Source organism: Lemur catta, chromosome 13 (assembly GCF_020740605.2).
Source record: "Lemur catta isolate mLemCat1 chromosome 13, mLemCat1.pri, whole genome shotgun sequence".
Classification (NCBI taxonomy): domain Eukaryota; kingdom Metazoa; phylum Chordata; class Mammalia; order Primates; family Lemuridae; genus Lemur; species Lemur catta.
In genome coordinates this window covers 63627186-63654650 of record NC_059140.1, presented here as the reverse complement: position 1 = coordinate 63654650, position 27465 = coordinate 63627186, and the positions used below count along the sequence as shown (strand labels likewise).

The window sequence follows — 27465 nt, the reverse complement described above, 5'->3', positions numbered from 1 at the left end:
ATATTACTCCCTTATTTGCCCCTTAGCAGTCTCCCTTCCTAAAATCTCACTAATTGTGAACAAGATATGAACCTTGAGGAAATAATTTGAAATTTCATAGCTATAACAGACTCTATTGGCCCCACTTACTTTATATCCCGGTGGCTCCCAAATCTATTGTGTTAGAACCAGATTTTTCTCATTCTGCTTATGTATCCAACTACCTACTGGACGTAACCATAATCTTCCACAGGTCCCTCAGATACATTACGTCCAATTTGTTATTTGTCCCCCAAACCACAATACCTGTTCTAAAAACCAAGATGTTATTTATCCTTGATATCTCCCCCTCATCCTCCATGTTTAACTGTCACAAAGACCTAGCTAAAATGATACCACAAATTCTAAGGCACTTACCAGAACACATAAACAAGGCAGGTACTCTGTACTAGTTGCTGCCTTATGTCAACACTAAATTCTCATCTCTCTAGAAATGTATCTTTTATTTCTTACATCTTTAATTCAGGACTTCATCATTTCTCATATTAGACTAGTACAACTGCTTTTTAATTATTCTCCCTAACTAGTCAACCCTTCTCCAATCAGTCCTATGGCCGTGAAACAGAAGTATCATCTTATAATTTCCCTGTCTAACATTATTTGGTACTGGTAGTAGCCAATCACCTAAAAATAGGGCCCTGACCCTTAGTATCACATACAAAGATCTGCCTTTCCACCACCACCCCTTACAGACTCTATGCTCTAGCCACACCAACTACTTACAATTGTCCCAAAAGGTCATCATCTTTCACGCCTGTGTTTCACACGTCAACCCTGACTGCTTTATTATTTTCTCCCTTGCATGTTGCAAACAAATTAAGTATTGAAGAATGAGTTGGCAAGTATCAACCTCCAAGAGACTTCTTCCCTGACATCCCCTCCCCAGCCTGTACCCCAAACATACACCACGGTATTCAGGCTCCACCTCTGTTGGCTCTGCTCCACCCTTATTACAGTCGGCACACTGTACTCTATATGTGCATGTCTGACATTCAAGAGGGTAAGCACTATTTTACTCATCTTGTGCTCCTGTGCCTAGCATGCACCTGACCACATAGCTTATTGAATCAGTCCATAAAATGCACTTATTTTTTGTATAAAAATATTGAGATCCAAGATGAAAAGTGGAGGGAAGTATCTCTAGAACTTGGAAAGAAAATTTTGCATAACATTTTGTTTAATCCCCAAAACAATCCTATGAAATAGGAGCTACTGTCTCCATTTAAGAAATGGGAAACTGAAGCTTAGAGAAGATAATTAACCAAAGGCACACAGCTAATAACTGGTAGTTATGCTCAAATTCACAACCAGTCTCTAATAAATCACATTTCATTTCAGTAGCAATACTTCTTGTTTGAAATACTATTATAATTTATAAAAATTTCATTTCCCCTCTAATAGCCTTCAGTTACTAAATTTTGCCAGTTCTTTCCAATATTATCTCTTTCTTATGATTCCTCTTCCATCATTTTAATTCAAACTCTTAATATCTCTTATGTGAGCTATATCAAGAAGCCCTCCAGGTAACCTACCTGCCCTTCCAACTCATCTCCTTCTGATTTACTGCATATAACCACCACCCAATTTTTCTAAAGTAGCACTCTGTTAAAAACATCTTCAATCATTCCTTGAACTCCACTGGAAAAAAGCTTATATTCCTTAACCTCGCATTTAAAGTTATAAGCAATTTGATTTCTTTAAAAGTTGTCTCAGTGTCCTACATATGGTATGATCCACCCATACTCAGCTACTTGTTACTACTCTAAACACATCTTGTTCTTTTTCACTTTCAAACTTTTTTCTCATACTGTTTCCTCATCCAACTGAAATCCTACCCACCTTCTATGGCTTGTAACAATTTGCAATAGACAAATAAAGCAACATTGATAGGTAAGGCTTGTGATATTGGCTTTGGATTTCTTTCCATTAGGACTTAAGTACTACATGTAACTACAGTAGATGTTAAATAAATACAAGAGAACGAATAACCAACATGACAATATATCATACAAAATATGGTATCTGTTCTGTTAAGAGTCAAAAGAGCTCTAGAAGAGAAAGTAACATTACCAAAGAAATTGGTAAAAAGTTTCTCTATAAGGCCAGACTAAAAAAATATGATGGATCAATCAGAAAAAAACAAAGTTATAAAGAAGATACCTCAATAAAATTTACAAAACCTTAATTTCATGCACTACTACATTAAATTCCTAATAAAGGAAATATCACTTTATAGACCTCGTATAGACTCAAAGTAAAACTATCCCGAAAAGTTCCTATAGATTTAAAGTACAAAAGGTTTTAAGAAAGGTTCAGTTTAATTTATAAATGATAGTTGCATGAAACATTATTAAAGACTGCTTAATAATCTTTGAAATACACTTATCTTCTAAGGGTTAATATCAAAGAGAACCACTATCATGCTCTCCCACAAAATATTCCTTAATGTCCTCAGACATTAAAGAAAAAAAATTAATCTGAAAAAAACAATGCACTAATAAGACTGAATAGATACTTATTTGTTTAATTTTACCCTCTTAAGACTCATACAATGAATACTGATAATTCATCATGATCATTCAACAAGTTTCACTGTTCCTAAAAATTCATGTAAACAAAACCACAAAATATTTTCTAGCTTAAACCTCCACCCTGTAACACTGAATATAACTAAAACCATGCAAGTCAACATGAATTTCTAAAACCACGTTCTAAAAGACTATTGGCAAACTATCAGAATTATTACCTAAACCTTCACTTAAATTCTAAATTGGGTCCCAGAGACAAACCCTCATGCTACATTATATTTAAAGAGGAAATTTTGCTACATTTATGATTCTGAACCCAGATGCCAAGAATGAAAAATAAGCATTGTATTAGACTCTAAAGGAAAATGTCTTTTTTCTATTAATTCATAATGAACAATACAGTATACTAAAGCAAGTAATAGCTTATCATAGCACTTTGAACATCTGTCTAATTCCCATAAAAATTAGCCACACCTTTAACTGACAATAGTACTTAAAACTAATATAAAAGACAGGTAAGTGGTTACTACTAGATAGTTACAATCTCTCTGGTACTTACTAGTGTTGGAGAATTTTGATCTGGCCAAAAAGATTCTGGAACAGGCCAATGACCTATAGGAACCCCAGTTTTAGGATTTGGTCTTACATATATGAGTTTGTGACAGCTATGCCAAGGCTGAGATCCAAAAGGCCTTGATATATCTGGCTGCCCATCTATGGCAAAGAAATTAAGACAAAAAAAGCATGTATCATTGGGGGGAAAAAAACATAAAAAGTTAAACTATATCCATTATTACCGAAGTTAATAAAAACATCCTAATACTTGTACATTTCTGTATTTTCCTTTTTTTCTTAAATGGCAGAAAACTATGATCACTTAACATTGAGACTACATTATAATTTATTAGACAGTAAAGTCTGTAAATTCCAACTATGAGTTCACCAGTTGAAAGGAGATCCCATAGCATTCTTCGCCCTCCCAATCAGAACATGTAAAACATACTTTACGGTGAATATCTGTTTAACAATGACATGTTTTCTCCACTATATGACTATATGATATGGGCAATCACATTGGTGCCTTCTTTATCATCATATCTCCAGTGTTAAAAACAGTGCCAGGCACACAGTAAATACTAAGTTAAATATTGCTAATTGAGTATTTCTTAGAAATCCTTTTAACTAAAGCCTAAGAACTTGAAAAAAAACTCAATACGCAAATCTAGATTCAAACACCTACCTTTAATCTAAAATAATTTTAGCAAAATAGCAACTCTCTTCAATAATTCAGTGAACATTTACTTAGTGCCTAACTCTAAGCCAAGCATTAAAATAATTTAAAAATACATTCCATGTCTACCAATTCAATTAAAAAAAAATTTTTTTTAAGTTTGCTTGGTTTTTTTAAACCAGACATTATACAACTTAGTCTTATCATCTGCTTCTTCCCTATGGTCCCCATTCTTTCATCTCTATGACCTTTCTCTTCTCACAATTACCCACTCAAGTGGATCAACTCTGCCAAGGGTCATTAATGACTTTCTAAATCTTGAAATAAGTTACATACAGTGCAGAGGGTCACAGCTATAAACATTGGTTCTAGTAGAACACCTTATACCCACTGGCTATTGGAAACAGTCCATGATCACAGAAGCTGAGAATATAGGGGGTGGGGTGGGGTGGTGGCGGTATGTGTGTGTAAGGGTAGGGTTAGCTAGATTTAAAAGAATCAAGATTAACTAATGGAAAAAGCTGGTTCCTCATATTTGGATCCACACAAACGATGTGGTTCCAATCAGTTTGATCCTGTAAACAAAAGTAGCTAAGGAATTAAATAAACACCTAGGGTTGAACACTCTGGGAATTAAGGCACAAGGGAGAAACATATACTGGAAAGATGAAATGGTATAATACAACCAAGGAATTACGAGCTTCCCTATCTGTAAATGCTTAAAATGGCTTTTGCCTCTTGTTAAAATTTCAGGCAATTAGAACAATCATTAATATAAAAAGGTAATGCTACTGACACCAGTTTACTTTGACTTTCCTATTTAATCTTCCTTCTTTACCACTACTAGTCTTGCCATATTAATAATTTGGCCTTGCCAATCTCAGCCAAAATCATAGTAATTTTTCAATTCTAGCCGAGTAAATGATAAAGCAAGTTTAGAATGTTTTTAAGAAAAGTGCAATACCTTCTACAGGGGAAGGATCTGGTCCTGCTTTTTCAAAGTTTATTACCACCCCACTTTGTACTTTCTGCACCAAGGACTCCAGACACTGATTAAGCATTCTTGGAGAACAAACAGAGTATGAGCGGCCTGAGATTAAAAAAAAAAGAAAAGAATAAAAACTAGTTAGCTGTAAGAAAGAACCATGGCAGGGTTTCTGACAGTACTAATTAACAAAAGTTCAATGATGAAGATTGACTTATTTCATTATCTTATGGAAGAATGAACAAAAATAGTTATTTCCAACCAACAATCTCATTTTGTGAGAATAGGTAAATTTTTTATTTTAATTACAGGTATTTGGAACACAGAACTCTTGGTCTGAACAAACCACAATGGAAAAAAAGTCACATATATGTATATAAATTACATATATTAAAAAAACACTATCTCTGTTATCCAATATAATTTATCTTTAACACACACATGCATATAACATCTAGTAATTATCTCCCCAATATCTCATTCCTGCAAAAGTACTATCTCTAAGATTTACACTAAGCACACAAGCAGATATTTAATAATTATTTAACTGGTCTGCTGGCAGTTTTTACATATGTTAAATATTTGCATTTTAATATATAGATGGTAGCATGTGCTTTTCTAATTTCATATGGCTTATTATATACTTGAGACTCATCACCTATTTTAAATGACTTCCTCTTTTGTATATTTTAACCTACAATAGTTTCAGTTCAGAAGCATTAAAATACTAGTGATTTTTTTAAAAAAAGGATATCATCAGGGAAAAGGTCTATTAAACAGGATTTTCAACAAAAATATCTATACCTTTGCTGTCCAATACTGTAGACACAAGCCATATATGGCTATCGAGAGCCTGAAATATGGCTAGTCTGATTGAGGATGTATAGTAAGCATAAAATATACACCCAATTTTGAGGATTTGGCATGCAAAAATATACAATATCTCAAAATATTAATTTCATATTGAAATAATATTTTGGATATATTGATTTAAAGAAAATATACTGTCAAAATTAATCATACCTGTTTCTTTTTAATGTGGCTACTATGAAATTTATAATACATATGGAAATTCAATCATATTTCTATAATACAAGTGCTGATCCCAACTAACACTAAAAACCTTGACAGCTAAAACTCAATTTTCAACCAAACATCTTACAATGTTATTTGTAATAACTTCAATATGAAGTCCTACTCTTTCACAAATTCAACCAATTATTTCAGAACACAAGCTACATCATATTTGACACATCAAATTACTCATATCAACTTATATTTAACATGATTTGCTAAAGGCTACTCAGAAAAGAGAACACTGAAACATTAGGCAGTAGTGATTCAACTCCTCAAAGTCAGCTTTACTTAGAAAAGCAAGTATCTTTTAATAAACAACTTACCTGTAAACAATAATGATGATCATAATCTTAAAAATACCTACTTACCAATTACTGAGTATCTATGTATGTGGCACTGTTCTAATCATTTTATCATACTAATTTACTTAATCCTAGCAACAACTGTATGGGCTATTTTCCCCATTTTACCAATGAGAAAACTAAGGCACAGAGAGGTTAACTAACTTTTCCAAGTTAGTACAGTAGTATATAGTCACAATTCAAACCCTTACAGGGTATTAGAAACTATTCTGGGTATACTTTGTCCCCCCAGAATCCTGTGTTAATTTGAAATCAATATTTAAAACAGAGCATCCATACGGAATCATGCTTATTTGAAACAACTGGCAAAATTAATTTTTTTCTTAATTAATTTAAACATATACATAAAACAATACATAAAAAGGCTGACCATCTTTACATGCAAAGTATTTAGAAGCTTATATAAAGGTTGAATATCTTATTTCATGAGATTCAAGAATTCCCAAGCTGTCATTAAAAAACAAAAATTTAAAAAGTACATAATTATGGCAATTCTCTACTTTCCTAATCAATTAATTGATTAGGAAAATATAAGCAAATCAGTTATAATCAACATGAAATAAAATTGCTAAGATAGTTTATGAAAATTAGAGAAAAGTTGAATGGACATGAGTCATTTGGCAAATAATAAAAATCCATTAATTCTTTTGAAAGTTAAAGAGAAATACCAAATTTTGCTATCTTTATAAAGTGAACCTATATCCTATGTAATGTTCCTCTCTCTGCTTATTTATTACCTACATCAAAACTCACTCCTTGGAATATATGACACTTTGTGCTGAAGCACAAAGTTTCTAGGATCACTAATCATAACTGTGAAAAAACTATATTAGCAAACTCCTTCAAGGCAAGAAGCTGCCTCATTTTGGGTTATGTAGAGTCCACGAAAAAAAACAAAAAACTAAATATAGTGAGTGTGAAGGTAGTATTAGCATCTTAGTAAAACAAAAAAAGCAAAAGAGTATTTCTAAGTTGCATAACAATCCTTAAAGAAGCTAAGAAAATTAAATGTATTTAATCTAGAAAAGTCTGTAACTAATTTTTATAAAATGCTTTTTTTATCCTTGATATTTTCACCATGTCTTATTAGACACTTTTTAATTTAATTTGCTATCATTCCTGTACCTCCCCAAAACTTGCTTCTCCCCTGTGTACCCATCTCAGTTCATGGCACAGCCATTAACCCTTGTGGTTCAACTGAATCATCGGGGAACCATCCTTGATTCCTTTCTCCCTCACTGCTCTTGTCCTTGGTTCTCCTTTGCAACAGACCACCTCTCACCACCTCCAAACCTAGCACTCTAGACCAAAGTACTATCATCTCTTACTTATTTCCCTGCTTCCATTCTTGCCACTCTAGAATATATTCTCATCTAACAGTTAAAATAATCTTTCAGAAATAGAAATCAGATGTCAACCCCTCTAAAAGACCCTCCAAAGGCTTCCCATCACACTTAGAAAATAAAAAATATTGTAGGCCAAAAGGCTATTCGATATTTGGCTCCTGCTTATCTCTCTAAACCTTGCTGTTACTCTCTGCTTCTCTGTGTAAGCTCCAGCCATGAGCCTTCCTGTTGCTTCCAAATATATAGCGCGTGTCCCTCCCCTTACCATTTCCTTTGCCTAGATCTTCATGTAATTAACTCCATTATTCAGGTCTCTGCTCAAATGTTACCTCTTCAGAAGAAAGCTTACCTAGAATACTTATTCTCTGTCTCAAATTATTCTCTACTCCCTTACCCTTATTGTTTTTTCTTCATAGTAGGTAGCACTCCCTAAAATAATATTATTTATTCATTTTACATGATTATTATCTGTTGCCCAGTACAAAGATATAAGCTTTCTGCCTATTGTTCCTGCTATAGTCCCAGCATCTAGAACAGTGATTTGGCATAGAGTGGGCACTCATTAATTACTTGGTATCAAAAGAAAAATCCTACAATGACTATAATTATGCAATTCTTTAAAAAAGCATACACAGAAAGAAATACAATAAAATATTATTTTGGCAATATACGTGATTGTTTTCCAATTTTTCCTTAGTGAACATGAATTGTTCTATAATGGGAAAAATAAATGTACACACAAAAACACACACAATTCTTAACACTAAGTTTAAAAATGCACAGGAATTGTTAGCAGTGATTACATATTTGGATAGTCCAATACCAGTAGGAATTAGCTTTTCTGCTCATTATACTTTTCTGGTGTTTTATTCTCCAAAACTTTAAGTGAACATTTTTCCTTTTAAATTAAAAAAAGAAACATTATTCAGAGATATGAAAAGGTGAGTGGCACTTGGGCAGCTTTCCATTATTGCTGGCAAGAGCATGGAAAGGGGCAAATGAACTGAAGCATCAGGAGGGATTCAGGATATATATTGAAGAAAGACTTCCTAATTTCTTGACTAAGATGTTTGGGTCATTGAAAGGTGTTACCAAGGGTAACTTCGGAATCTTCTCCTCTGGAGATGTTCCTTTCAAAGAATAAACAAAATAGCTTTAGTATATTACTGCCCAAAGGGAAGGATAGTAACTACTACATGATGTCTCAAGGTTCTTTTCAAACTCTGATTATACCACTCACTTCATTTCATACTCCCAATATTTCTGATCTTTGAAGACAAAAGTTATACTACATAGAGTCCCAAAACTTCATCATAATTCTAAGTTCAAAGTAAGTAATTCATAGTAAGGAATTTCCAATGTGAGATGTTTAAATTACAGCCTCAACGTTCAAAGCCCTTCACAATCTGTTAAGTAAAAACCTTAGAGTTAAAAAAAAAAAAAATCAGGATTTTAATAAGTGGATCAGTTCAAAGGTGAAAACTAAAATTTCATGAATACAAATGTGCATCCTCCCACACAATTAGGACTGTCACTGAAAAATACTATCCAATTGTTAGCAGTGAATCTTCAAATTTAGATGATAAATAAGTTGTCCTTTAAAAATTATACATATGCCTTTTCTCCTCTGTAAATGAAATTGTGAAGGCATTACAAAAGTTCACAAAAGCATTTTTCTATAAAATGGGAACACTTAATAATGTGAATAACAGTTCCTAATTTATCTACTTCACATACCTGTGTAAGTCAATCCCTTTTTGTCTGTGAATTTTGCAGATTTCCAAAAGTCATAGAAATTTGGAAGAAAGGCACCTAAAATATTAATTAGGACTTGTATTTTCTCTGGTGTAGCAGGCTATGATGAAATCTCACTGGGGACTATGTCACAACCTCTTATCACAGGTGAAAATAGTGGAATGCTAGTCTTGGACCTTAATTTAATACCAAATTCCTTAGGTGAGAACTAAAATGTGTCATCAAAGCAAAAACACCATGTCTGTTTTATTCACTACTGAAAGCCGAAAGCATGGAGCAATACGTAGTACATAGCAGGCATGCAATACACATCTATATGTTATTATCTACCTATTCTACCTATCTATAGGTATTATCTACCTATATCTACCTATCTATCTATCTATCTATTATCTACCTGTTAACCAATTCCACATTGTAGAAGTTCTAAGTTTATTACATATTTTATTCCAAGATTTTCATTAATGTTCACTTAGCACAGTGGCTACCTGATTTGATTTATAAGCAAAATATGAGCTGGATAACACCTCATTACCTGTTTCCTTTAACCTATCAATCTACCTGCTTGCCACTGGGAAAAACTGTGCTTAACCAAAGCATACTCCATCAAATGTATGATGAGATCATTCTCAAAACACTTTTCACAGAAAATATTACTATGGTATTTCTAAATCATTGATAATCTTCGTAGATAAAAAAATTAGTTTAACAACTTCAAATATCAGCGTTTTCTATAGAAAAAAATTACCATTTATTATCATATCCAAGAGTAACCATATTCTGTTCAAATCAAGATCACAGACCTTCATCAATAAATGTAGTTTTAAAACCATGTCTATTAATTCCTAATATTAACTTGTTAAATAAAAACAAACATGGAGGTTTTGAAATGTACATTTTAAAACATTCAGATAACATCTGCTTTAAGTCACTGAATTATTGCCAACAAAACACTTACCGCCTGTCACTTCACACATTGGTGTGATTGCAGAGTCATCTAAAGGCACACCTGTCAACTGTTCTGATTCTACTGACATGGTGCCAGGCAACCGCAACACTAGTGCAAAAAGTCTCTGATCCCAGCGAAAAGGTTCCTTGGTCAATTCACTTCCAGGCAAAGGAGAATTAAGAGGTAAATGGAGCTGAAAGTAGAGGAGGGGAAAAATCAGTAAGACTTTTTTGAAAAGGCTACTTTAATTACACTTATATAAAAATTTCACTGAGTCTCCTATCCCTCCAAAAACAAGTTCAAATATAAGTTTAGATATAGCTAAAATAGCACTAGATATTATTTTAATTTTTCTTAAATTTTACTCTGAAGACATAAAATCTGTATTATTGTAATGTATTTCAGATTTAGACTCAACTACCAGGTACTAGATGGCTTCCAAAGAAATCATTTCATTTAATCATTAAAACAATCCTATGATAAATGTTATTATTCCTATGTTCTAGATATAGAAAAATAAATAGGTCTCAGAGAGAAAAATGATTTGGCCTCCTATGTCCAAGTAAGTATTTCTTCTATTACACCAGAGCAGCCTCAAACATCTCTCCAGTTCTTAACAATTTTAAATATGCTTCATTTTACACAAGACAAACATTCCCAAAGCATTTGCATAAAAGTAAATTTTGTCACTCTAGTTACGTATTAAATGTATTAAAGGCAATGATTCTTACCATATCTGAGTAAATGAAGGGACGTTTGGGGTTTTCTTTATGTGTGTGTGCGCATGTGCATATTTTAACAGATGTTTCTCCCTGGGCCTGCTAAATTAGAATCTCCTCTAAGATTCTTAAGAATCTTAAAAAGCTTTAAAGCAATTCTAATGGCCCCCTCTGTACCAACAAGATTAACATATATGAAGAGAATTCACATGTTGATCTTAGTGTCACTAAATGAAGACACAAATATGACATGCAACAAGACGTTCACAACATCAACTATAAAGGATTCTTATTAACAAAAAAAAAAGAGGAAGAAAGAGAGAAAAGAAAAGGTTGAACCTGAATTGAATCAAGCCTTCAGTTCTAACTACTAGTTTACAGGGAATACTGGGGATATAGGACCAAGTCAACCACCACCACCACATGGGAGCAATCTGACAAATCCAGAAGGTGGGACATTACACACAACAAATGACCTGGTTTCTCCAATAAATCAATGGCATGAAAAAGCAAAGGGAGGACACTGTGAAGGGGTTGGAACTGTTACAGAATAAGAGACAAAATAAAAGCAAAGACTTTTGAAATAACAGGAAATTTTGAAATATATGTTACTGGAATTAATATTTAAGTGTGATAATGGTATAATGCTTAGGAAAACAAAAATCCTTATCACTTATGAAATTTTAAAAATAAAGTCCAAAATCAGTTCAAGACTAATTTCTATAAATACTGGAGTGGTTTTTTAAAGTATAGAACACAGTATAAAATTACCACATCTAAATTAATTGTCAGAGTTTATAATAATTTCTTCATAAAGCAAGACCTAATTGTATTGCGTACAGCCTTTCTAAATCTCACACAAAGAAGGCTTCTAAACTTCATGGGGGTTGAAGTCATTCTACACTGATTTACAATTCAAGTTTCTTCATTGACTTACACCATTAAAAAAAGAAATCCAATTCTATTCTAGGAAGAGAAATCCTAGTGGAGCTGTGTTGGTACCTCTCTACAAAAGATTCATGCCATGAGAATACGCTACATGATTCCTTCATCAAGATCAGCCAAGATTTTGTGACTGTGGACAGGAGTCATGAGCTCTTTTTCTGGCACTGAAATTAAGGCAGACGGCAGAAGCAATAGGGAAAGAATGCTGAAGAAATCTGGGCCAGGATGTACTCTGAGGAAGGTTCCCCAACCTCAAAGGCTCTGTAACAACTGTAAACAGCTCAGGAACATTACCACACTCTACTAGAAGATAAATGAGAAAGTACTGTTTACATCATCTCCTTTTCCACAGACCAACCAACCACCTTTGCACTTGGGAAATACAAGTACCAAGTGCTTAGTCATTTTCTCTCTAAGATCACAGAAATGTCAAAGCATCAGTGGCAATGGCTAAAGAGGGTTTTAACTGTTAACACAATTGCTCTGCAGAGTAACAGATATGTGGAACTGTCTCAAGAATCAGGGGATAGCAGGCACTGCACAGAACACACACAAACACAACTAATCATGTGATGATGAGCATCTGCAATGCAGACAACATAAAATGAAATGTATTTCAAGTAAAAACAAAAACCAACAAGGGTCACAAGCATATTTCCAAGCATTTTTCATATAGTTCTATCAATTTTATAAACTTTTGGCAAATTTTTATTCACTTTTCTAGTTCTTATTTCCCCCTCCCCAAGTCACCACCAATCTCTCAAAACCAACGAAGGAAGAAAAGTCTGTGATAATAGCTAAAATGTATTAATAAAATAAGGAGTAATGGCAGGCAAACAGAAACAGAAAAAAGATAAAAACCTGAAGCAAAAATATTCTTAGGAGGATTTAATTATTCCAAATCTAACTATTACATAAATTCTAATAATGTGTTAAAATCACAAAGGGGGGATATGTCTACCTGAATATATGGATTCTGAGAATCAAGGCAAAGTACACATAAATCAAAAATAAAAATACAAAACCAATCATCAGAAAAATGTGCAATAAAAATGAATAGATAATTCCCAAAAGAGAAAAATGGGCAAAAGATAAAAATACTCAAGAAGAAATCCATATAGCCTATAAACGTGGAAAGATGCACAAATACACTAATTATCAGATAATACAAATTAAAATACTGATGAGATACCATTTCACAACCATAAAATTAGAAAACATTTTAAAAGTTTGACAATACCAAGTGATGACAAGAACATAAAGCAATGGGAACTCTCCAACATTCCTGGTGGGCCCATAAACACACAACCATTTGGAGAACAACTTGATATCATCTGGTAAAGCTGAAGATGAGCACATCCTATAACCCAGCAATGCCAATGCCACTTCCTAGAGAAACTCTCATATATTCTCATAAGAAGTCATGTAAAAAAAAATATTGACTACAGTATTATCTGAAACAGGAACTGGAAACAACCCAGAAGTCCAGTAAGGGAATCAATAAACTGGTCTGTTCACATGCCAGTTGCAATGAATAACTAGATCTCTAAGATCCAACATGAACACATCTCAAAATAATTTGGCGGGGGGTACTATAACACACATATATAAAAGAACATAAATTTGGAATGTATAGTTTAATGAATTTTCACAAGTTGAATGCAATTATGTAATTGAAATTTATATTAAGAAAGAGATTTCCTTCTTCAGAGGACTCTAGGTTAAAAAAAAAAGAGAGAGATTTTTACTAACAACTTAACAACTTATGTCCCCTCTAGTCACTACCCCTCCCCAAATTAATTTTGCCTGAATTTGAATTTTATATAAATAACAAGTATAAAGTATGGTCTCTGTAACTTATAGTTTCTTTCATCATTAGAGGGGTGACAGTCCTTTATACCGTTACAGAGCTGTCGATCATTCATTCCTATTGCTGAATTGTATGCACATGCACATACTATAACTTACTTATCCATTTTTTTGTTGATAGACCTTTGGGTTGTTTGGGCATGTTATGCATAACACAACTATGAAAGTACATGTCTTTGTGGAAAACACATGTATGCATTTCTGCTGGGGATACACTCAGGAGTGGAATTGGTGGGTATGAATACATTATAATATTTACTTTGACCAGATACTGCCAAACAGTTCTGCAAAGTGGTTATACACCAATTTATACTCCCACCAGCAGTGTATGAGAAAACCTGTTGCTCCATACCTCCTTCAGCAGCACTTAGTACTGTCTTTTTCATTTGAGCCATTTTGGTATGTGTGTATAGTGGTAATTCCATGGGGTTTGAAGTTCCTCGGTGTCTATGGAACTTGAATACCTTTTTATACACTTACAGGCCACTTCAATGTGCTCTTTTGTGAAGTGCCTGTTAAAGTCATCTGCTTTTTTTTTTTTTTAAATCTGGGTTGCCTATTTCTTATTGATTTGGATGATTATTAATATATTCTGGATATGAGTTCTTTGTTGGATACAATATTGCAAATATCTTCTCTTACTCTGTGACCTGTGTCATTACTTTAATGGTATCTTTTGATAAAGAGAATTTATCTTATTTTTTCCTTACACAGTGCTTTTTGTGTCCTCAAAGATCATGAAGATGCTCTCCTATGTTTTCTTCCAAAAGCTTTACTATTTGGCACTTACAATTAAACCTGAAATACATCTAGAATAGAGTTTGGTCTATGGTATGAGATAGGGGTAAAGATTCATATTTTCCCAAATGCATATCCAACTGACATAGTACCTTTTATTGAAAAGACCATCCTTTCTATGCTGTGGTACCTCTTTCTAATATTGAGTGACTATATATGTGTAAGTCTACTTCTGGGTCAAAACTATAGTAGATGGAAAAAAAGATGCAACATGATATACACAAAATAGCATCTATACACACTATTATAAGTAAACAATATTTAGTATAGTGACTAGAAGACTGTACATCAAATTCACAATCATTGCTTCTGCGAAGGGGAAGAAAGAGGAAAGTGACACCAGTAGGAGAACAAAGGAGACACACTTCTATCTGCAATATTCTGTTTCATTTACTAAATTTTTGAAAGTCCAAAACAAAAAAAACAAAACCAGGCAAATAAGGCAGAAATTTTTATACCACTTATTCTTATCCAGAATATTAGAACATATTAATACAAAGATAATTGTCAAAGTAAATTATTCATTCAAGTAGTTATCTACACCTCTTTTATAACGTCATTATTTTATACAAAACTAATAAGGACGAGAAAACTTCATATATGCCTAAACACAAAAAGAAGTACATTAGATATAGTAATTACTAACCCCAAAGCTCAGACATTTGTAAAGACCCTAACAAAGAGTTCTTCTTAACAAGCTGTTAATACTGCAAGAGGGTAAAATAGTTCCTGAAAATTATGAATATTCATTCATCATTTTTTATGTACCTACCAAATATTAGGCATGTTTAGGTTCCGAGAATTTAAAGGTAAATAATAAAATACAGTTCTAGTACTTCAAGAGTTCTGAAGCATGGGATCATGTTCCTAAAGGAATCTGTTTCAGAGATGTGTTTAAAGATAAGCCATCAGAAAGAAGAAAATTAAAAATCACAGTACTAGCTATCAAGGTATTTAGTAGGATTTTTGTTTCTGAACACTGGATGGGAAAATACTTTTATAAGAGCTGTTTTCTGAGACTTAATCCCAGGAAACTTTAGAGTCTTCTAATTTAAGTGTTTAAACTATTGATGCTAAAAAAATTAGCCATTAATAACAATACTTTATAGTTGTTACTACATATCATACATTGTTCTACACCCTTTATATATATGTATGTGTATATATAAATTCATTTACTCTACAAAACAAATGAAACAGGCATTATTATAATCTTCATTTACAAATGACAAAAAGTGAAGTAAAAACTTCAGCAACTTGTCATAGGTATACATATAGTAAGTGGTGGGGAGATAGAATTCAAACCCAGAAGTCTGGCCCCTGATTCTACATGCTCCTAAACACAGCATTATATTGCCTAACTGTGATTGAAGAAATAATTTTAATCTGCATTTAAAAAAATCAAATGTTGAGATATTAGTATAAAAAAACTAATTTTATTAAAGGAAAAAAGAAAACTTTGATTATAAAAAGAACCACTTTTAGAAAAAAAAATTTAAATCACTGATTTCTGAATCTAGTGATTTTAAGCCACAAACTAATACATCTTATCAACACTTTAGATTGATTGCTTTTATAATGCACAGTCCTATGCTTTTCCCCCAGTTACTCTTTTATCCAATGGAAAGGAGTGGCAATATACTTTTCTCCCCCTTGCTTTTCTCTTCCAATTCTTAATATATAGGTAACAACAACAATAAAAATAAACAATAATAGCTACCAGATTTTGAGCACTCACTATGTGCCAAGCACACTATTCCATGAGCTTTACATATATGATTTATAACAAGTGAATGGGGTAGATACTATTATTACCCTCGTTTTAAAGATGAATTGTAAAATAAGATTGTACATTAGGAGACATCTGTTTGGAGAACACACTGACGTAACCCCTGCTATATAATCAAGCCTAGAACATCTAAGGAGGACTGCAAATGTTAAGAATTGAATAAATCACGTGTAATTCAATAATGCTATAATTTTCCCATAAGCATGATATTACTGGCCTTTATTAGGGTCCTTATAAGATTATACCTGGCAAAGCTTCAGTCTAATGTACTAATAAGCAAAGAAAATTATTGCTTATACTTATAAAGTTTTTTTTACTTGAATACAATTGAGATTTTCCATATTGTTATTTTAAATGATTAATTTTAGTGATATTATCAACTCAAATATCTTATGTAATTATTGTGGTAGCTGATAGAAAAGAAAAATTTTAATTTAGGAACTGTCTTTTTTTTTTTTCCTTTCCTTTGGAGATCTCACTGCCCCCTTTAACCTTTGAGTACTTCCCTAAATTTCTTGCCAAAGAAAGGAATAAAACTTACTTCTCCATTGGTCTGAAAAACAAATGGCAGATTATGTAGGTGATAGCTTATCACTAGGCATGCTCAAACTTTATATACTTATAGAAGTACAATTTCCTCTTTATTTGATCTTTTGTATTTGATTATGGTTGACACCCTAGTTATTTGTGACTTTGCTAAAATTAGACTAAAACTTATCTTAAATTTTAATGATTTAGTTATTCATAAAGCATTTCCAATAACAGTGGCACTATATCAGGATTTAACAAGGATATACCAAGCCAAATAAACAAGATTTGAGAAACGTTTTAGCTAGCTCTCTTAAAAAAAAAAATCATTAAGACCTCAGATAGCCAGACTTCTCATACATTATTATTTTTTAAACTGCAGAATGTAAAAAAAATTAAACATAAGTCAACAAACAGTAAAGATAAAAGAAATTTATTTTTAAAATATCTTTAATTCAGAACTCTAAGCAGATGTTTCCTGGTATGCAACCTAACTGGCTCCTGGGTGAGGATCATACCAAAGCCCACCATAGTCAGGAGTGATGTGTACCAACACTTAAGGTTTCCCCTTGAACTTGGGTGTTCTGCCAACTGGTTCTACCATGGAAGCAATTCAAATTATATGTACTTTTTATAATCATACTTCCCACTTAAATTTAAATGATCTATTTACTTGGCTGCCTATACCCACAGTTTGGGAGAGGGCAGGGAGAAGGATCTGATTCTTTTTATTTCCGAATGGTATTTGTCAAATGAAAGAATAAACGAGGTCGCACTCCCACAGTCTAAGGAGAGTTCAAGAGTAAGGTGCAAAGTGACAGTTACAAATCAGAGCACAAGCATCTCTCAGTATCCTGCCAATCAGAATTGTGCTCCCTCCATCTCAACATACATGCACATATCTATCAAAATAGTTTCCATGGTAATATGTGTGCTGGGTCACAGAACCAGGTAGTCTTCTCTCCAAGAGCTGAGAGTGTTATTTTCTCCCTATGTAAGTAACTAGCCTGTCTGTATGGCCCTTGTATGTGTCCATATGTAGAGGATACAAAGATATGAAATGCAAAACCTGCCTGACACCTTGGGCAGGAGGTGAAAAAAACAAGTAGTCCCTATGCTGGTGCCATAGCAACTATTCCATTCAGCTCAATGTACAATACTCATAAGAATTTAAATATGAACATACTTTCACTGAGGCCCACTTGGAACATAACTTCATAAATTCTTGCTTTATTAAGAGATATAAAGAACTTGACCATATGTTATTCCTTATAATTTTTTACCTCACACATACTATAACTTTTCTTTATAGTTTATTTCAATGACCTAGTACCAATGAACTTTGGTACAGCATCAAAGAAGTAATTAGGTTATTATAAATATACAAATTTTACTGTTACCATGTGAGGCCTTTTTAAAAAAATAAGAATGTTTATCATAAATCAAGCCATAACTCAGGAGTTATTTAATAAAAGGTAACACATTAGACACTGTAATTTCCTACCTTCAAGAATATGTAAGTAAATAACCATAATGTATTATGACATGTACAACAGTAAAAGTATGCATAAGGTACTGAGAATAAATGATTGTCTTAGGGATGAACCAGGGAAGACTTCACAGAAGAAGGAATGCCTGAGCGAGTCTGAAGAATAAAAAGTTTACTGAGAATCTAGAATCTCACCAGGTTGGGGGGCAATGCTGAGTGAAGATCATGATCAAAAACGTAAGAGGCAAATTTGCAACAACAAGGGTGAAACTGGAGAATATTATGTTAAGTGAAATAAGCCACGCACAGAAAGATAAATCTCCCACGATCTCACTCATATGTGAGAGCTAAATATTAAAAACAATTGATCCCATTGAGATAGGGTAGAATGATGATTACTAGAGGCCGAGAAGAGCAGGAGGGAGCAGGGGATAAACAGGGGATCATTAATGAGTACAAAAATACAGTTAGGTGAAAAATGTTGATAGCACAATGAAGTGACTATATATAATCAACAATAAGTTATGGTACACTTTAAAATAACTAGGAGAGTGGCACTGGAACTTTCTTAACACAAAGAAATGATAAATGACTGAGGTGATGGATACCCAATTACCGTGATTTGATTATTTCACACTGTATGCCTGTATCAAAACATCACATATACCCTATAAACATATAAAACTATTATATACTCCTAATATATAATTAAAAATAAAAATATTTTAAAAACATAGGAGGCAAAAAATAATAAAAAATAAATATTGAGATAAAACCTAAATTAAACTTCAAAACTGCTGGAGAGTAAAGTGCAAAGGAGGAGAAAAATTGAAGATTTTAAGAAAGTCTTTAACACTTTAAGAATGGGTGGGCTTTTAATATAGAGAGATAGAAGAATAACATTCAGGAAAAGGAAGCATGTGAGGAAAGAAACAGGGAGCATTCAGGAAACTGGCAGTCTAGGTTAGGTCAAGTTTAGAGGAAAGATAGAGGAATATTAGGAATTTTTCTTCATCTCCTACTTGTTCCCCAGTCCTCCCTCTAATGCTATTAAAACAACTCACAAAGTCATCAATGGCCTTTTTTTGATCACTGTGGTAGATGGCACAGTACAGGAAAGTGTTCTGGGCCTAGGTTTTACTCAGCCTTGCAATTTTGTTTTTGCGTGCCTCCTCCCACCTCCCCCAAAACCAGTCACCATGTAAAGAATCTTGAACTAGATTACTGACTGATGGAAAGATAGAAGCCACAGGAACAAGAAGATGTCCTTGCCAAGAGTTAGCTTAGTAACAAAGCCCTAGTCATATAACCATATATATAAAGACCATCTTGTATACTGCAGCCCCATCTAAGCCCCCAGCTGAATGTAGCTAACGCACAGAATCATAAGAAATAATAAACTACTGTTTGTAAGTTTCCAGATAATCTGTTACACAGCAATAGATAACTAAAGGATTCATTAAATCTAGCGGAGATTTTCAGATTTGGCTTCCAAGTAGCATTCAAAACTACTTCCCATTCTTTTAAACACATCTTCCTTTGGCTTTCACACCTAAATGAAATATTCTTATGGTTTTCCTCTTCTTCTCTGGCTGCTCCTCTAAATTTTCCATCCTCACCCCCAACCCAGCCTCAATCTCTAATACATAACCATTAAGTGCTATAGATCCCCAAGGATCAGTCTTAGGCCTTGGCCAATTTATACTCTCAACCCTCAACCTACTAACTCATAGCTTCAATTGCTATCTATACTTAGATAATATTCAAAAATTGTGTATGTCCATTCTATATCTCTCTTCTGAGTGTGAAATATCTTCTGTCTACTTGACATTCCCTCTAGAATGACTCAAAGGTACCTCAAACTAAACATGTTCAAAACTGAACTTAAGATTTTCCTCCACCAAAACAGTCCTCTTCCAACATTCCCTAGCTCAGTAAATGGCATTATAATCTATCCAGTTTTGCAAGAAGCCATTTCTCTGTTCCTTATACCCCCAAATGTAATACATATTTGCAAATTTTACTGATTTAACTTCCTAAATATCTGCTGAAACTGTTGCTTCTTTCCATCTCTTCTATCATCACCAAACTCCTTGTCCAATCTATTGTCAGAACTAACACAACAGTGCTCCAACAATCTCTTTTGTCTCCCCCTCCTCCACCCTCTACCTCTAAATAAAACCCGTGAATGGTTTCCCACTGCTTTTATATTAATAAAAACATTACTTAGCATGGCCTCAAAGCCCTTTGTATGATCAAGTCCAACCTTCTTTTCCATCTTGTACTTATCCTTCTTTTATACTCTAAGCCACATTAGCCTTGTTTCAGTTCTTCACTCTTAATACATACTCCCTTCAGAAAAAAAGCCTTTGTACATGCTAGTCCCTCTGCCTGGTATAAACTTCCTTTGCACTTTTTGGGTAGTAAATCCTCCTCTCTCGTCAAATCTTAGCCTTCCATGACCTTACTGACTAGATCTAATGCCTTTCTTGAAAGCTCTCACAGCACACATTCCTCCCTTTTGTAATTTTTTTTTTTTTAATAACGATAAAAACAGCCTGCTCTTGTTGCCCAGGCTGGAACTCATAGGCTCAAGGGATCCTCTTGCCTCAGCTTCCCAAATAGCTGGGACTACAGGTGCAAGTGACTACAACTCAGCTAATTTTTTAATTTTTTTGTAGAGACAGGGTCTCACTATGTTGCCCAGGCTGGTCTCAAACTCCTGGCCTCAAGTGATCCTCCTACCTCAGTCTCTCAAAGTGCTGGGATTTACAGGTATGAGCCAATGCTCCTGACCCCTCCTAGTAGAGTGTAAGACAACTGCAAATTTACTTTCATCTATGTGATATTTGTCTTCTCCAGACCCCTATAGGGCAGGGTTCCTGTTTGGTTTTGCTCATCATTTTATCCTCAGAACCTAGCATACTGTCTGGTTCATAGGAAAACCTCCATAAATATGGCTTAATGAATAAATGAGTGGATCGATAAATAATGTGACTGGCTAAAGTGCAAAGGACAATGAGGAATCTAGTGGACAATGGAAAGCAATGAAACATTTTGAGCAGTAGAATAATATACTTAAGTGGTATGCTTTAGAATAATTCTGCCACATGTAAGACAGACTGAAGGCAGCCAAGACAAGTTAGGGAGCTAATGCAATAATTTTAAGAAGCACCAGGGTGACCGATAACAAAAGGAGTAGGAATGAAAGGAAGAAACAGACAAATGAAAGCAAAAAGCAAAGGACTTGAGACCAAAGACAAATACAAAGGAGAAAATACAGAATAGAACATGGTAGGCCCTAATGCTTTGTCTACCTCTACTATTACAGTAATGATTTCACATGTTCAAAATGGTAACAAAGTACTGTAATATATAAGGCATGATTTAAGAAAGAAACTACAAAACCAAGTTCCAGACAGATACCTGGACACCAGAAGAGTATGTTTCTCAGAAAATGTACAATAAAATTATCAACTCCAAAGTAAAACTATACATAATTGTTAAATAATAACCTAAATTATTCAGCATCTAGCATAAAACATTTAGACTAGAATAAATGAAAAGCACATTAGTAAAGAAACTTAAAAAGTAAAAATAAAAGTCTTGTGAATCATTTTGGAGAGCCATTATTTTCTAGGTACCTGAGAGCACTTAATGCCTCAAGCACAAAAGCTTATCAACAGAAACTTTCTGTAGCATGTTATGTATGCATGTCCCTAACTTGTGAAAACAAGTTGTATAAAAAATAACCTTTTATTGATAACTCAGAGAAATAGGGAGAGAAAAAAAGCTTACAGACCTCTTGTCCATACCAACTACTGCCCCAAGTTAACAGACTGACAATTCATTATTTACTGAACTCCTATAATGTGGCAGGGCTTCAATTAGATACCTTGCTTGAATCATCTTGTTAAATCCTCCAACAAACATATGACCTATAACTTAGATTCTAAGCTGTACTGTCAATTTAATACATTTGCTTCCCCAAAATTTAACAGTACATATACAGAAAATTTTTTCAACAACAGCATGTAACTGTCCATGCAGTTGCATATCCCTTTCTTTCCCACATCAGAGTTTTATGGAGTTTGAGTATGATAGACTTTGAGTCTAAGTCTACTCCAGACTGAGTCTAGAGGTTCTCTTAAGTGCCTTTTGCCATTATTACAAGTTAAGCAGACATCAGGGTCATATTTTACAACCTATGCTTATGATTTCGACCTCTTTAGCACCTTCAATTTGCATAGTATAATTTCAAAGTATATTAAAGACTATAAATACTTCATTTGTATTTCCTATCTGATTAATCTTAGTATAATTTCATAATTTCTCCTTATTTCAATTATAAATTACCAGGCAATATAATGCTTCTCTTTGAAAGGTTGGACAATGAAAACATAAACAGACTGGAGCACCAGCAAATTCATTCATTTATTCACTTCCAGTAAAAATTTAAACTTTGTTTCTATTTAACTTTTATCAGTAATGAAAGTTACTGATTTGAAAGGAACTAGGTCTATCAGTAGATAACACTCATAACTGCAAAATAATAATTTATATATATATGATAAATGCTAAATTTTGTGGTATTTATAAATGCTGTAAAATTTTGTTCAGGGTATAAACATCAACTGAATGACTACTACATGCCAGGCACTAAGGTTACAATGGTAAACAAAAGAAATATAGGGGCTGGGCGCGGTGGCTCATGCCTGTAATCCTAGCACTCTGGGAGGCCGAGGCAGGTGGATCGCTCGAGGTCAGGAGTTCGAGACCAGCCTGAGCAAGAGCGAGACCCCGTCTCTACTAAAAATAGAAAGAAATTATCTGGCCAACTAAAAATATATATAGAAAAAATTAGCCGGGCATGGTGGCGCATGCCTGTAGTCCCAGCTACTCGGAAGACTGAGGCAGGAGGATCGCTTAAGCCCAGGAGTTTGAGGTTGCTGTGAGCTAGGCTGACGCCATGGCACTCACTCTAGTCGGGCAACAGAGCGAGACTCTGTCTCAAAAAAAAGAAAAAAAAAAGAAATATAGGATGATCCTTGTCCTTGTGGGGCAGAAGACAGCTGACAGTAAATAAGTACACAGATCTCTGTGTAATTGCACACTATCATAAATGCTATAAGGAAGAAGATTATTTTCTCTTTTTTTAAAGAGTCAACATAGAATCCTATGCCCCAGCCTTGACTAATGCAGATCACAGCCCCTGGTGAGTCCCTTGCCCAGAATAGTTCCTCTAACCAAACCTCTACATCCCACTTAAAACCCAATTCTCTCCGATGGCTCAAATGTTACCTTCAAGGGCAAGTCTTCTCTAACTCCTACAAGAATTAGGAGTCTCTCCTTTTTGTACTGTGATAGAAAATAATAAAACCAGTAAATTTTTCTGAGTACTTATTATCTCATTGCATTATAACTACCATGAGATGAAGTAATGATTGTCCCTATTTCATAGATGAGGAAACTGAAACTTAGAACAAGACAGAAAAACATTATACCTCTAAAGTAGCTGCAGAACCAGGAATCAAATCTTGGTCTTCATGACATACATTCTTCAATCTGTATGTTTAAAATATCTACCTTAAATTTGAATAGGAAATACTAGCATGAATTCATGACTTATTTTCTTTTAGGAAAAAAAATTTCCTAGCTCTACTGGAAAGGCTTGAAAATAATGACCAACTCAATAGCAATGACGTTATGGTCTCCCCTAAAACCCAGGTTATGGTCCCCATATACCATTTCCTACTACATGGAACCCCACTGATTTCAGATCTGAGGCAAAAATGTACAAGATAAGCTTAGAACAAGCTGTCACACTAGAAAGGAAAACAGCTTTCAAACTTTTAAAATATAATTAATTTCTTTGTCACCCTTTTAATTTCAGAAACTGATAAAAGCCCCTCAAATCTAATCCTTCCTTCTTTCTACTAATCAAAATGCCCAAATTTTAGCTGGATATATAGCCAACCAAGCAGAGATTACAGTTTCACTCTGCCTTACAGCTAAGTGTGGCCAAATTCTAGCTGATGGACTCTAATTGGAACTGTCACGTATGTTTTAGGTCATGTTCATATTAGGAAGCTGCCTGCCCTCTACACTTTTTACTCTTTCCCACAGGCTGAAATTTTAGTTGTAGAATATGTTATAAAACCAGCACGAACCATTCCGATGAAAGTAAAGGCAGAGAAACAAAACAGAAGGAACCTGGGGCCCTAGATAATAGCTTGGAGCACAACCACCCTACCTCCCCAACTACTGCCTAGTTCTGTCTTTAATGTGAAAGGAAAAGCTTTCTATCTTTTAAAGTCTATCTTTTAACTAAAGATGTCGAAGATCTTTTCATTATTTTTGTCCCAATTAAAGCAGCTGAACCAATATCCTAAAAAATATACCTTGTCAGAAGCTTTTCAGAATCCTTGAAGGTTCAACCAGATGCTTGTCAATTTGTTTTTCTTTGTGTAGAAAATATGCATTCAAAGTGGCACTGTATTTGTGTTATGGGCAGGAAAGCACACATTCTAATGAAACTAATGCTAAATGCCTTTGTGATTTAATAAATAGAAAGCTGACACCTCTGACCTCAAGTCCAACTCTAGTCCCAATTATTTAGATTTGGTTGGATAATGTAGATTGGGGGGAGCTTCATAAAGTCTTTTAAAAAAAGCAAATAAAATTTAACATTTTTGGTGAGACTGAGTAATCTTTTTTTATTTCAGCATATTATGGAGGTACAAATGTTTAGGTTACATATATTGCCTTTGCCCCGCCCCAGTCAGAGCTTCAAGTGTGTTCATCCCCCAGAAGGTGGGCACCACACCCATTAGGTGTGAATACCCATCCCCTCCTCCCCCTGAAACTGAGTATTCTTAAATCCTCAAATACAATACAGCCTTAGGTCCTACTCATAACATATAATACCAAGAAAACATGTAAGTAGTATCAGGCCCTTATAAATTCATTTCGGTTTCCTCCTTTCCAATATACATAGGAACAGTTCTAAGACTCAAGATTGAGTCCCTCAACTTTCTTTCTCTCCCTAAGGTTTTACCCTCCAATAATCCCAATCCCTAGTTCTTTTTCTAATTATTTCCAAGAAGAAGAAGTCAAGGATATCCCAAGTGAAACAATCTAGTCAAGGAAAAGTATATGAAAAAGATCTGCCTATCCTAGAATCTGCTGCTTAGGAAACTCACAATTAAGGAACCACCGTACTCTGTTATAGCATCTTAATACTCTGCCAAGTGTGACAGTTTTATTAAAAAGGAAGAGATGTACTAAATACCGAAGAACTGTTCACTTAAAAATGATTTTTGTTATGTGAATTTCACCTCAATTAAAAAACATACAACCCTTAGCAAAGGCAAGCACTTTAACATAGTTAAGGAAAACTCTCAGGAAGAACAAAGAAGTGGGAGAGAAAAGATAAAAAACAACAGCCAACAACAATAATAATACGTGATTGATTCAGAAGTCTGATGTCCAGAAAGAAAAAATAGAGGCCTAGGAGGGGGGAAAACTGTCAAAGAAATAATAGCATTTCTGGATCTTAAAGGATATGAGTTTTCAAATTGAAAGTGCCTTCCAGGAGCCCAGCACAATAAATGAAGAAATATCTCTTCATCTCTGGTAAAAATAAAAATCCTAAAAACTTCAAGAGAAAAAACAAACAAAAAACCTGCAGGTCACTAACAGAAATAAGAATGGTATTAGACTTTTCAACAGTAACACTTGAAGGTATAAGTCAATGGAATGTCTTCCTTTTGAAGGACATTTCCTTCCTCTTGAAGGAAAACTATTTCCAAATTAAAAATCAAACCCACAAACGGAATATCAATCAAGGTAAGGGGAGGACAGAGATATTAGCAGTCCAAAAATCTCTTAATTTACCTCCCATGAATCATTTCTTAGGAAGCTACTGGAGAATATGAACCATCATATGTTTAAAAAAAAAAAATCAAGAAATACAACATGGGATCTAGAAAATAGAACACTTAACAGAAGAAAGAAGTAAAAGGAATTCCCATGATTATATGAAGAGAAATCCTAGCAAGATTACTCTTCACAGGCCTAGAGAACAATCCTACAGATTGGAGCACACAGCTAGAGATCTCCAGGAGAGATGTATCTGAGGAAAAAAAAAAGATGGAAATGATAAATTCCCTTATACATTTGACCAGATAGGGAGGCATTTTATTATTCCAACAAAGAGTTTGACTAGTGATAATTAGTTTTCTTAGAAAAAATAAAATGAACTGAAAAATACTATATACTGAAACAATCAAATTATTATATAACCACAATGGGAAGATAGGGAAAGAGAAGTGAAGAAAGCTAATGCCTCATCTCCTATCAGGAAGTTAACCAACAATGTCTGCGAAATAATGTTTAAGCATTATAATCATGGTTTCTGGAAACAGAAACTCAAACAGCTAAAACAGTTAAAAGCAGAAGTAGAGGGTGGTGAGGAGTAGATAAGTGTGTGCTATTTCTCACAAAAGTAGGCTATGATCAATCATTCCCATTTGCCTGAGATAATCTCAGTGTAATTCTTAGCAGCATCTCTTTTAACTTTCAAAAATGTCAAGTTCACATGATCAAATTATATGATCTACTTACAATCCTGATAGCATAATTTTTAAAATTATTTTATATAACTTATAAAATATAATTTAAAAAATTACTTTAAAAATATTACAATTTTAAAAAGGAAAAGTATTTAAAAGATATTTATCCCGTAATATGCTGAAATTAAAAAAATTTTTTTAAAGAAATAAATAAAAGATATTCATGAAGTAAAAGCTACAGGATTAAGTGATAGATGATATATCTGAGTCAGAAAGAGAAGTCAAGAGTGATTAGCTAGGGCAACTAGGTGAATATTACTCCCATAAACAAGAAAGGAAAGATTGCAAGTTCGGGTTTGGACACATTGAGTTTGAGGTACCAAAACACCCAAGTAGAAGTATCCAGTACCCAGTTGGCTATGTGGGACTGAAATGAAGGAAAAATCTATAGGCTTTGTAAATTATCAGCCTATGGATAATAAA

The 27465-nt window shown here is 33.9% G+C and overlaps 1 protein-coding gene across 2 annotated transcripts in view; it reads right to left on the bottom strand.

Annotated features, from left to right (window-relative positions):
• INTS6 (integrator complex subunit 6) overlaps nucleotides 1–27465 on the bottom strand; it is an 86862-nt gene that overhangs the window by 20977 nt on the left and 38420 nt on the right. For both annotated transcript variants that reach the window (XM_045567465.1, XM_045567466.1), the window contains 3 exons: nucleotides 10282–10465; nucleotides 4763–4888; nucleotides 3127–3281 (listed from right to left, as the gene is read on the bottom strand). In XM_045567465.1, the coding sequence (XP_045423421.1) occupies nucleotides 3127–3281; nucleotides 4763–4888; nucleotides 10282–10465 (465 nt within the window). The remainder of the gene's footprint in view (nucleotides 1–3126; nucleotides 3282–4762; nucleotides 4889–10281; nucleotides 10466–27465) is intronic.